This window comes from Rattus norvegicus, chromosome 9, assembly GCF_021556685.1.
Source record: "Rattus norvegicus strain SHRSP/BbbUtx chromosome 9, alternate assembly SHRSP_T2T, whole genome shotgun sequence".
In the NCBI taxonomy this organism is placed as follows: Eukaryota; Metazoa; Chordata; class Mammalia; order Rodentia; family Muridae; genus Rattus; species Rattus norvegicus.
This window is the reverse complement of record NC_141542.1, coordinates 61,457,694-61,470,013: the sequence shown is the minus strand read 5'-3', so window position 1 is coordinate 61,470,013 and position 12,320 is coordinate 61,457,694. Positions and strand designations below refer to the sequence as shown.

General features: G+C 43.1%; 1 protein-coding gene across 24 annotated transcripts in view; it reads right to left on the bottom strand.

The window, feature by feature from the left end:
- Bivm (basic, immunoglobulin-like variable motif containing) overlaps positions 1-12,320 on the bottom strand; it is a 36,287-nt gene that overhangs the window by 23,654 nt on the left and 313 nt on the right. For 3 of the 24 annotated variants that reach the window (XR_015628371.1, XM_087564358.1, XM_087564359.1), the window contains exons 1-2: positions 11,829-12,057; positions 4,327-4,828 (exon numbers count right to left, since the gene is read on the bottom strand). Coding sequence is in view for 18 of the 24 variants with exons in the window: in XM_087564358.1 (XP_087420484.1) it covers positions 4,327-4,801 (475 nt within the window). In the remaining 6 variants the exon portion in view is untranslated. Of the gene's footprint in view, positions 1-4,300; positions 4,921-11,261; positions 12,058-12,320 lie in introns of those variants that run through there. The other 21 variants (XM_087564377.1, XM_087564360.1, XM_087564367.1 and 18 more) reach the window with 11 other exon arrangements.

Here is a 12,320-nt window from a genome sequence, read left to right as displayed (position 1 = left end):
ATATAGACACCTGCTTATAGACTCGTGGCAGAAGATCTATTTCAGTACAATAACCATGTAACTCCTCTAACCATCTGGGAGTCAGGAAATACTGCTACACAGGGGACATCTGTAATGGTTCATAACAATGAACACTAAACAATAAAGATATCATCTCTCCTCCTATTTAATCATTATTTCTTTGTCTTCACAGACACAGAGAACACAAAATGTTTCAGAGCTTATCAACTACTTGCAAATGTAAACTAAATCTCACTGAACTATCCCTCATTGCTTAAAATAAATCTCAAAGAGAAAACAGAAAAGTGATTTTCTTTGGACTCTCTCCTCTGCCTCTTGAGGATTTAATTACCTTGGTAGTTTTCCCAGCCACTGAAAGTTGTGAGGTTAAAGAAACATCAAAGTCTGCAGCCTCCATGGGCCACAACTGCTCTGTCACTCTGTCCTCACTGGACTCTGAATCTGTCCCTGTGCTTCTTTGGCTATGTATGTTGCCGTGATTCTCTCTAGGTTAAACGAGCATACACACTGCGAGTAAGCAGAGACCTCCGCAATGCCACAAGACCTGGTCCACTGCCAACATTTCACCGAATGTGCAGGAGGAAAGCACTGTCAGAGCAGAAGCTGGATCACAACAAAAAAGAAGCCCCTCACAATTCTGTCTCTTCACCACTCGATGGCACTGACCTTTGCCCATGGCTCTGCACCATCATCTCATCCTTTCTTTCCAACCCTACCCTACCAAGAACACATGCACATAGCCCTCTGCTGCCACACACACACACACACACACACACACACACACACACACACACCCACCCACCCACCCCATCCTGGTATTCAGAAATGTATAAGGAAAGATGATAAATGAAAACTCAGAGCTGTGTGCAGTGGCACAGTTCTATAGTCCTCAAAAAAAAAAAAAAAAAACCGAAGCAGGGATATTAAGAATGAGAGGCAAGGGGGCTGGAAATACAGTTCAGAAGTTAACCGCTGCTTTTGCAGAGGACCAGGGTTCAGTTCTCAGCAACAACATAGTAGCTAATAACCATCTATAACTCCAGTTCCAGAGTATCCATCATGTTCTTATGGCCTCTAAGATTGTCAGGCATGCACACTGTGCACAGACATCATGCTGGCAAAACACATCAAGTAAAAATAAATAAATAAAATTCAATAAAAAAGAATTATAGGCCGTGCTAGAGTATATAGCCAGACTGCTGTCTCCAGAAGAAAAAAAAAAGAAGGGGGGACAGGGGCAGGACAGGACACCCACCACTAAGTGAGGTGGGAAGGAACCTGAAAACAGGAAAGTTGTAAAAGAGAGAGAAACCCAAATCTTGTGCTAAGACCTGGACCATATATGCACAGAGTGACCCTAAGTGACTCAGCCAGCGCTAATGGGCCCAACACAAGAACAGAACTATCTTTAAAAGACAGAGCTTGCAGTTTCAAATCAACCGGGGTAGGGTGGGGAACAGAGAAAGAGAAGGGGGGGGGGCAGACAGACAGACTCAGACAGAAACAGACAGACACAGACACAGACACAGACAGACACAACACAACACAAGAAACAGAAAGTAACACAAAGAAGGGGAGGGAGGAAAGGAGGAAGACAGAGAATAGAGTAAGAGATCACTTGCTTGCTTGCTTACTTTCTTGTTGGGATATAATACAGCAGTCCCCAAATCCAGGACAAATTCAAAATCAATATAGCATGTGAAGAAACAAAGAAATGAGTTAACCCCAAGCAAAAGACCAACTCTGCCTCTGACCTGCCCCAGCTTTTGAAAACTGCAGACTTTGAAGCAGATCTGATAGTTGTGCTAGATGATACAGACTTGGTGCTCTAGTGAAACATAAAGACACCAAGTCCCTGCGAGTAAGAAGCAGAAGCTATAAAGCAAGGTCAGTTCTAGATCCAAAAGAGGATGCACAAGAATGTACTACACAAGCATCCCAAAAGAAAGCTAGGACGATTGTGTCAATATTAAAACAGTTTCCATAACAAGGTCCTCAGACACATGCCATATTAGTAAAACGAACACTCCCCACAATCTAAGGTCTAGCCACGTGGCCTGAGTCAGCCTAGAACTCCCTGTAAACTCATGGCCACTCTGCTCCGCCCTCCACAGTGTTGGGATTATACACAGTGTCATCATGTCTAGCTAAGAGAGGTCAATTCTTGAAAAGAGCATAAAGATTACACATGTGAGTGTTCTAGTAACAGAGTTTCAAATTACACTTTTAAATTTCAACAGCAGAGAATAGAGAACACCAGCAGGCGGTCTTCTACCTAGGTAACAACTGCAATGACAGGATGCCATTCTGGAACTCTGGAGACTTCTGCAAGGGCAGCACATTTTAAGGCAAGGCCAGAAAGGCAGCAACATTTAATTTCAGTCAGTTTCAACACATAGCAAGGTAACTGACACACATCCCCTGGTCCAGTAACTAGCAACTGAAAGTGTTGTTCAGTCACTTAGGGAGCCAGGTTGGGCAAATGGGACCAAAAGTGAAGAATGAGTTATCACTAAAGGCCCTACAGAACAACAAAATTATTAATAAGGCAATTCCATAATTAAGGTTAGGAATTTTTTTTTCTTTTTTTCGGAGCTGGGGACCGAACCCAGGGCCTTGAGCTTGCTAGGCAAGCGCTCTACCACTGAGCTAAATCCCCAGCCCCGAAGGTTAGGAATTTTTAACACCCATTACAAACCCACAGAAAACAGGACAAAGCACTCCCCATCTTGTTTTAAGAAAACCGCACAGCACTAATTCTCAACACTAAAGAAAAAAATTGCACATGAATATTGACACAAATGAAGCATACCAGTCCCCTGAGAATTGTACATATACCCAACAATCTCTGTAACAACTGATTTCAGAATGTACAAGCAGAAGTACAGAGATTTTTGTAAAACCATCAGAAGTAAAATCCTAGTTCTATCCAGCTGTGAACTTTGGGCAGATTTATCTCCTCTAAGCCTCAGTTTCTTCACCTACACAACCAGAATAGTGGCAACCACTTCATATAACCCCTGCATTACTGTAACTCAAGGAAAGTAAAGAAGCATTACTATCTGAAGAGCACCCCAGCGCAAAGGTAAGGACTATACCCTGCACCCTGAACAATGCAATCCTCTCACTCACATCCTCTTACATCACACAGCCTTTGGCTGTTGTCGTTTTTTGAAGTAGATTCTAAAGGATGTTTGCTTTTAGTCCCAGAGATTTAACTTTTCCATTCATATTTCTGTAATAGAAATGAATGTATATACTTCCAAATATAACTATTCTTATGTCCATTTCTGTATACATACATAAAATAGATATTATATAAGTATATATTATATAAGTATAACAATATTATATAAGTATAATAGATAATATATAAATACGCACATACACACACTAAATCTTATATATAGAATGTTTAATTATATGTTTAATCCTTATATAATCCTGCTAAAAGTTTGATATGACAAAGAATTCTATATTGATAGGTTCACTGTTATCTCCAATTTAAAGCAATTTGAATGCTATATGACCCTGTTCTTCTATCACCATGTTCATACTATTAGATAATATAACACAAGTATTTCTTAAGTTTGGCTCCTCAAAAATATCAGTGCCACCTACGACTGAAGCATGAACTCCTTGGAATCTGGGAGTTTTAAAGCTACCACTGAAGAGGAGGAAAGGAGATATCAAACAAAACTTTCTTTTAAAATCTGAAACGAGTAGCAGATAACACATGGAAAAAGCAGGTCCTTAGAAACACACACATACATGAGAAATAAAATGGACTTTAGAATATGGTTTAGAAAAGAGATCTCTCCTTGGCTAATATCCTACATAACTGTAACTTTAAAAAAAAAAACTAGACTGTGATCAAAACAGATGTTCTTTTTGCATTCAAATTTTTTCAAAACAAAAATGTCTTAATATCTCCTGCATTAGAAAATAATCACATGTCTCTACAAAACGACAACATAACAGTAATATTCTAACTGTATCAGTAGCCTTTTCAAAGCTACTGTGCTCTTATCTTTAATATGTATATTTCATTCTTTTTGATTTTCAAAGCTCCTCAAATGCACACATGATATTAGAAGTTTCCATGGGCAACACAATCAGAGACTATGTCCAGGGTTACTTAAAAAAGAAGCAAAACAAGACAAAATAAAACAAAAACTGCAATGACAGATAAGATGTCAGTGCTGCTCCTGGCTCAGCAACAGAAAACATTTCATGCAAGACTTAGCAGTGGATGGGATTTGTTCCTCATTGTTCTCACCTGTAAACTCCATGGCTCCTTCTTACCTGATTTATGTTTCAAATTTGTAGTCACCCCATCAAATTCAGATTTGTCGATTTCCCATGCCAGAGGCAGCTTGCCCATACTGGTGGGTAAGTTTTCCAAGTTATTGTCTTCATTATAGATTATTTCTGATGTACTAGTTGGGATTCCAATATATCTTGTACTATTTCCAGCAGAAAGCGAGGTGTTATCGGGGAGGCAAGCAGAGCGGGCTGGGCTAGGAGTTTTGTAGACTGAGGTTGCCTGGTTGAGGAAGGCATAGTCTGAGCAGATGGCATAAACTTTCTCTCGAGTATGAGTCACTGGACAACTCGAAGGATAATGCCCATCTCCTCTGGGGCCCACAGGTGTTCCTGAGGCATTTGCGTAGAAAGATGGTAAAGCACCTTGTAGATTCTCTTCTGGGGACTTGTTCTCAGATCTGTACTCATCGCGTCCAGAATCGGTGGCTTTTCCAGCTTCAGTGATGTTAGGCATTGAGAGCAAATGCAGACGTCTCTGTTCCTAGGAAGAAGCCGCAACCCTGTCTTTTAAAAAACAACTTTGGCAAACATTCACAGCATTCTATAAAAGCTTGAGAGTTGACAAATGGGATCCTAAGAAAAGACAGAGAAGAAAGACTGATTGGATACCCAGCAGGCATGATAAATGGCCACAAACACAAGTATGATTCATATACCTGCACTCAAGGCTTATCGATTTTATAATACATCCTGAGTAATGATTACTAACCATCTATCTTATAGTAGAGATTAGCTTGTGGGATGAGGAATATGGCTTAGTTGGTTAAGTGTGTTGCCACACAAATATGAGGATCTGAGATGGATCTCCAGAACCCACATTAAAAAATAGATAAGCAGCTGTGTGAGCCACAATGCCAGCTCTGGGTAAGGAGAAGCAGGAGCGCGCACACACACACACACACACACACACACACACACACACACACACTAGTTTAAAACAAAATATGAGAATAAAATATAAATAACCTAGTTAAAAGGGGGTAAGTCACATCTGCAATGATATTACAGAGATGAACAATGAATGCATGAAAAGAAGCCCATCACCACTAGTTGTTATGGAAACACAAATCCAAACCACAATGGTTTGCCAATTCATCCCCACCAAGATGTCTATAATAAAAAGACACAAGCAACAGTGAGCATTAGAAAGTGTGTGTAAAATCAGACCCTTCATAAGCTACTATCAAAGATATAAAATGATCCAGGGTTACAGAACAGTTTTCAGACATTTCAACGCTCCCCATGTAATGTGGAAATTTCTGTTCTGGATAAATGTGGAAAACATTAAACCAAGTGCCCAAATGGGATATTAGCCCAAATGCTTGAATTATCCTAGATGCACAGAACACATGAAACTCAAGAAGGATGACCAAAATGTGAGTGCTTCACTCCTTCTTTAAAAGGGGAACAAGAATATCCTTGGCAGGGAATAGGGAGGCAAAGTTTAGAACAGAGGCAGAAGGAACACCCATTCAGAGCCTGCCCCACATGTGTCCCATACATATACAGCCACCAAACTAGATAAGATGGATGAAGCAAAGAAGTGCAGGCCATCAGGAACCAGATGTAGATCTCTCCTGAGAGAAACAGCCAGAATACAGCAAATACAGAGGCGGATGCCAGCAGCAATCCACTGAACTGAGAACGGGACCCCCGTTGAAGGAATCAGAGAAAGAACTGGAAGAGCTTGAAGGGGCTCGAGACCCCATATGAACAACAATGCCAAGCAACCAGAGCTTCCAGGGACTAAGCCACTACCTAAAGACTATACATGGACTGCCCCTGGACTCTGGCCTCATAGGTAGCAATGAATAGCCTAGTAAGAGCACCAGTGGAAGGGGAAGCCCTTGGTCCTGCCAAGACTGAACCCCCAGTGAAGGTGACTGTTGGGGGGAGGGTGGTAATGGGGGGAGGATGGGGAGGGGAACACTCATATTGAAGGGAAGGGGGAGGGCTTAGGGAGATGTTGGCCCGGATACCGGGAAGGGGAATAACATTCGAAATGTAAATAAGAAATACTCAAGTTAATAAAGATGGAAAAAGAAAAAACATTAAACCATGCCCATGAATGGCACAAAGTGAAAACAACCAAAGCAACCGACCTATGGTTAAAAGTGACACATGCATTTGGTAAAATACTACTTTGCAATAGAAAGAACTACTGATGATGATACAGCATGAATGGACTTTGGAAACATGCCAATCACAAAGGAACTGATCCCTTCACAGTCCAGGATCGCCAGGAGAAACAAGTCTACAAAGCACAATACACCTCAGCAGTTGCCTTAGGATGAAAGGTTCAACATGATGAGCTTTTTCTTTAAAACAATGAAAATATTCCATAACTAACACAGGAATAGAGTAAAGGACAACTTAGGGCATTTCCTAAAAGGCTACTGAAGTGTACATTGTAATGAGTGAGTCATGGCACGTGTCTTAGTTAGCATTTACTGCTGTGAACAGACACTATAGCAAAGGAAACTGTTAAAAGGACATTTAATTGGGGCTGGCCTACAGGTTCAGAGGTTCAATCCATTATGATCAAAGCAGGAGCATGGCAGCATTTAGGCAGGCGTGGAGCAGGAGGAGCTGAGAGTTCTATACCTTCAGCTGAAGACTGCTAGGAGAAGACTCTCTTCCAGGCAGCTAGAACCAGGGTATTAAAGCCCACACCCACAGTGACACACCTACTTCAACAAGGTCACAACTCCTAATAGTGCCAGTCCCTGGACTAGGTATACCCCAACCACTAAAGTCTATGGGCCATAACTAAAAAAATACACTTACTCCAACTTCCAAAGTCCTCATAGTCTATAGCAGTCTCAACAATATTAAAAGTCCAAAGGTTAAAGTCTCTTCTGAGATTCATCCAATCACTTAACTTAGTCCCCAAATCAGGACAGGAAACCAGCTGGGCAAACTCCAAACTCTGTATCTCCATATCTTATGCCAAAACTGTCTTCAGACCTCTACTCCCTTTTCATCTTTACTGACTGCAACGAAGTTTTGTCTTCCCGGGCTGGTTCCACTCCCTGCTAGCAGGTTTCCTCTGCAGGTTTTCCACAGCTCTAGCATCTCTAACATCTCAGGGTCTCCAAGGCCACTTCAACATTACAGCTTCTTGTTCCAATGTCTGGGATCCACACATGATCTTCTGGACTCCTTCAAAGGGCTCTGTCCTCTGGAGCACTCTAGGCTCTGGTTGATTCCACTCCAGTGCTGCTGCTGTTCTTGGTGACCATCATATGGTACTGACATCTCCTTAGGCTTCACCAATAACCTCTCTAGGCTCCCTTCATGGTGCCAAGCCTCAACTTCTTGCATGACCCCTTCAGTCCTAGGCCATCAACTACAACTAATGCTGCACCTCCACCGATGTTTAACCATGGCCTCTCACAGTGCCCAGCCTCATCTGTTCTCCATGACTCCTTCTTACCTTCAAAACCAGTACCACCTGGGTGATTCTACAACATTACCAAGTTTAGCTGCATCACGAGGTACAGCATTGGCTATTTCTGGGAATATAGCTTCTTTGTGCTCTCAGAAAACACCAGATTACACCTCAGTGATGCTGGTCTCTTCTTAATCACTACTAATTTCTTAGCTCCAGCTAACCAGCATCAATTGTCCCTCTAGCCCCTTCTATTCTGGACTCTAAAGCCAGAGCCATGTGGCCAAAGCTGCTGAGATCTGCTTCATGCTGGGATTGGAATATGCCCTGCCCTCCTTTCCCCCATATCCTATTACCAGCTTTGTTTTCCAACTCCCTCACTTCATTATGTCCTGGAATTTGCTCTTAAGATTGACCTTGAACTCAGAGAACTACATGGCTCTGTCTCCTGGGATTAAAGGTGTTACCACCATGACTGCACTTAGGATTTCCTTCACCTGGAACCTGCTCTGTCCTAAACTGGCCTTAAGCTCAAAGATCTGCTTGCCTCACCTCCTGAGATTAAAGGCTTGTATACTACCAAGCTTGGACCTGAATTTAGCTGGGTGGAATCTTGCCCCTTTAATTCAATTTAATACCCTTGAACACAGGATTCAGTTCCATTTCACATGCCCCTTTAATACTTGAACCATATATTTTATAATTTTTTTCCTTTCTCAGCTTGCTTCTTTTCATTAAAACACTTTTCATAAGAGAGAAGTTTAGTAATCACACAACAGAGTTTATATCAGACTGTTTTAAGACTTCCTTTAACAAAGGAATTAATCCAAATCTCTTCACCTTAGCCTCAGATAGACTCTTCAGACAAGTACAAAAAGCAGCCACATTCTTCATCAAAACATCACACAAATAGTCTCTTGGCCACATATTAAAATTCTTCTCGGAAACGTCTAGAGCCAGGCTTCCACAGTTCAAATCACCCTCACCAACATCGTCCATATTCCTACTAGGATGGCCCATTCAGCCCTGCGTAAAGTATTCCACGCCCACAGTGACACACCTACTCCTACAAGGCCACACCTCCAAATAGTGCCACTCCCTGGGTTAGGCATACTCAAACCACCATAGCATGTGAATTAAGACTAAATAATATTCCCTAAAGTACGGTACTGACACTGACCAGAAGAAAAAATGTATGCAGGGATAAAACATGCATCATGATAATGGTCATGCCCAACAAATAAAATTTACGCCTTAAACTTACTGCCACTGACTTCTGATCAGTCTCAGGGAAAACTGGGCTCCAAGTCTGACCTGATTCCTCTGAAGAAGGAAATAGTAAAGTTGAATAGGAGGCCATTCAGAGAAATTCAAGCCTTACAAAGGAGCAAGTCCTTGGTGAGGCACAACATCGCAGGAAACCTAACGCAGGGCAAGATTGGCCATTCCAGATTCCAGTGACCACACAGTGCACGAGAAATTGAGCCCATCCATGGGGGTCATTTGCTTACTTTAAACATTAGTCGTGAAAAGAATCACAGGTTATGATTTTTTTAGTAACCATCACATAGTAAATGGCACAAGCCTATGTGTGAGTCTCTAACAGACAGATGTGATGATAAACGGGAATCTCCAGCATCTCCTGAATGAAAGGGGTAAAGGCCCTTTCACCATAATGGAATCTAAGAGACCACTCCTGGGGACTCCCATCTGAGCTCGCCTTATGAGATGCGCCTTCTCACGACTTCACGTCTGCTGTTTTCTCCTCTTCGGTTAGCAATGGCTTACAGGACACAAGAACATCATCGCCCAAAGTGGCACCCGCAGTGCTTTCCTTTAGAATATTCTTCGGTAAAAACATCTCAGTGTGTCTACAGACAGTGCCTGAGCTTTCTCCTTTCCCTCATTCTGAGGTTTGATGGTGACGGTGGAAGAAGACACAAAGGGACGTACAATGCATGAGTTTTGCAGACCACACTGCTCTGCTCTGAGCACTGGGTTTCTCGAATTCTCCATTTCCTATTTCCTGTCTGTGATGCTCATGTTCTTCTTTAAAAGCTGTGTGGAAGAGGGGCATTGTGTCTGTGATTGGGTGTACATGGATAACAGACACAATGTAGAAGGATAACAGATGGTCAGCTGGGGCAGTGGGAAAGCTTGATTTCGTACATCCCAGGCACCCTACGCCCTACCCTTTGCAGATCGCATGCCATCACTGCCTTTCTCACCTTGAAAACAATTTGACTATGGGACCAGTACAATGCATCAGTTTGAGGATTTTATGCTCATTTGGAACATACAGAAAGAAAATAAAGTATGGTCAAAATAGAATGTGGTAGACCATTTCTGCAATCCCAGAACTCAAGAGGCAGAAATAAGAGGGCTGTTGCAAGACTGACTCTAGACTAAACTGCACAGCTACTTCTGACCCAGCCAGTAGCACACACTGGGCAAGACCCTGACTCAAATAACCAAAGCTAAATAAATAGAATAGTCAAGGGAAACAGCTTCATTTATGAATGAAAACTATGACTGAACTTGCTAGATAACGCTGTTAAGAGTAAAGCACTTGATTAATAAAACATACAACCTTCTGGTTTTGGTTTGTTTGCTTTAAGCAATGGTCACAGAACAAGAATAATTTCTTTGTTCTCATTTTATCTTAAAAAAAAAAAACAAACCTGCCATCTACCTGAAGATATATTTTACATAGTTGTCACTGAAAAATGAAAGGTATCAACATTTCCTCATTTAAACCACTGTTTTATGTGAATATCTCTGAAAATACATATATTTATAGGTTTGGTGACACAAGTAAAGGATATTGTAGGAAAATTATAAAATATCAGAAGATATTCACAGAAAAAATGAAAAAGAATAACCCAGAACCCATGCTAGTATTTTACTTCTTTGACTGATCTACATCTCCACCTTTTGCAGTTAATTGGTAATGAAAATGAACTTCATTTCCTGTCAATTGTATCCCCAGGCCTAGCCTTTGTAGAATCCAGGTCCAAAAAAATATTTTAGGTGCCTCAGGCATTATTGAAATTGTTTCCCTCATTTTGTTTAACGTATTAAGACTTGGTAATGAGAATAACTGCAGAAGTACCACTCGATTTCAGTTTATTCACAGTATCTCATAAGCGATATGAACCCCAAGATTCCAGAATAGCACTAGAGAAATGACTTGTGAAGGTCTTTGGAATGAATAGTTCTGTCAAATAAACATACTATTTGCAAAGCTGATATCGATCGCCTGAATTATATTCTTTTCAGTTTATGTGCCTTTCGTGTCTACATGCTAAAGTATCACATTCAGTAGAGAACTAGGCATCTTATAAAATCTCGGTAAAGCCTTCCACATATCACAAAAAGTATAATCAATATTCTGTACAGAAAGCAACTGGGACACGGAAAAAATGTTTTGAAGAGGATTGATGAGAACCGCTAAGACAGCAGCTGGGCCCCCGCTTTTCCATCAGCCTAGCCTAGACCATCAGACCTAACCTGGGAAGCCTACCTGCAAGTACAGGATTCATGCAGCACATGGTGCCCTCTTGGAGTTCAGGCTCTAAGGAGCCAGGAGACTTCTTCCCACTGCCCCCTCTTTGAGACTCGGAAGCCACCTGAAGGTGACAACGGTGCAGGCGGAGAACCGGAAGAGCAGGGGCGTCGCGAGTGCAACTGCAGCAGTGCTACTGTGCCAGGTTCCCACTCTCCCACTCCTGTCCCGCGTTGGCCAACACAGAGACAGGTGCCCCAGTCCCCACAGGCCAAGGCCAGACCGAAAGCCTACTAACCTCCTCCCGGCCTGCTCCCTCACTCCCAGCCGGAAGAAAAGGTTTGCCAGGAGGGGGAGCGCGCAGGCCTGTAGGGGGCCGCTTCCTACGCGCTAAGAGCTGGAGAGGCTGGTGGCATGCAGGCAGTAACTGCACGAGAGCTGGGAGGGGAGGATGCTATGAATGAGCTGATACCACCAATAATGACAATAGCGGGGGACAAAAAGGAACCCCCTTGCCTTGGCTCACAACCAGGCCGACTTTAGCTCACGGAGCCACTGGGGATCTGTGTTTTCCACGCCCCTTACCCCGTGGAGGGAGGACAGAGCCTGCGACTCCTCTTGACCTCGCTGGCCCAGAAGCGAGAGTGCAGAGAGAGGATGGCTACTGCAGGCCGGGTGCCTGGGACCCGCTAGCGCAGCGTGGAGACCCGCTCCTGAAGAGAGTACAGGGATACCCACGGATGCACCCCCAAGACGAGCTTTGTTCCGGTGATTTCTATCCCTTACACCTCTCCGTAGAGACTCAGCTCGACCCAAATGCTTCCAGGGGAGCGGCGGGGGTGGGGGTGGGGATGGGGGTTGTCCTGCAACAAAGCAGTGACGGCGCTGCGGAGAGGCGGAGCGCACGGCTGTGCCTGGGCTCGGCCCTCGGCTGGGGAATACCTCTGTTCCTGTTGGGTCCCGGAACTCTGGTGCTGGAAGGCAACACCGGATCTGCATCAAGTCTCCTACCCAAGGCCCAGAATCTTTCGTCCCATTTAGATCACAAGAATAGCACCAGGACCTTGACGCCGGGTG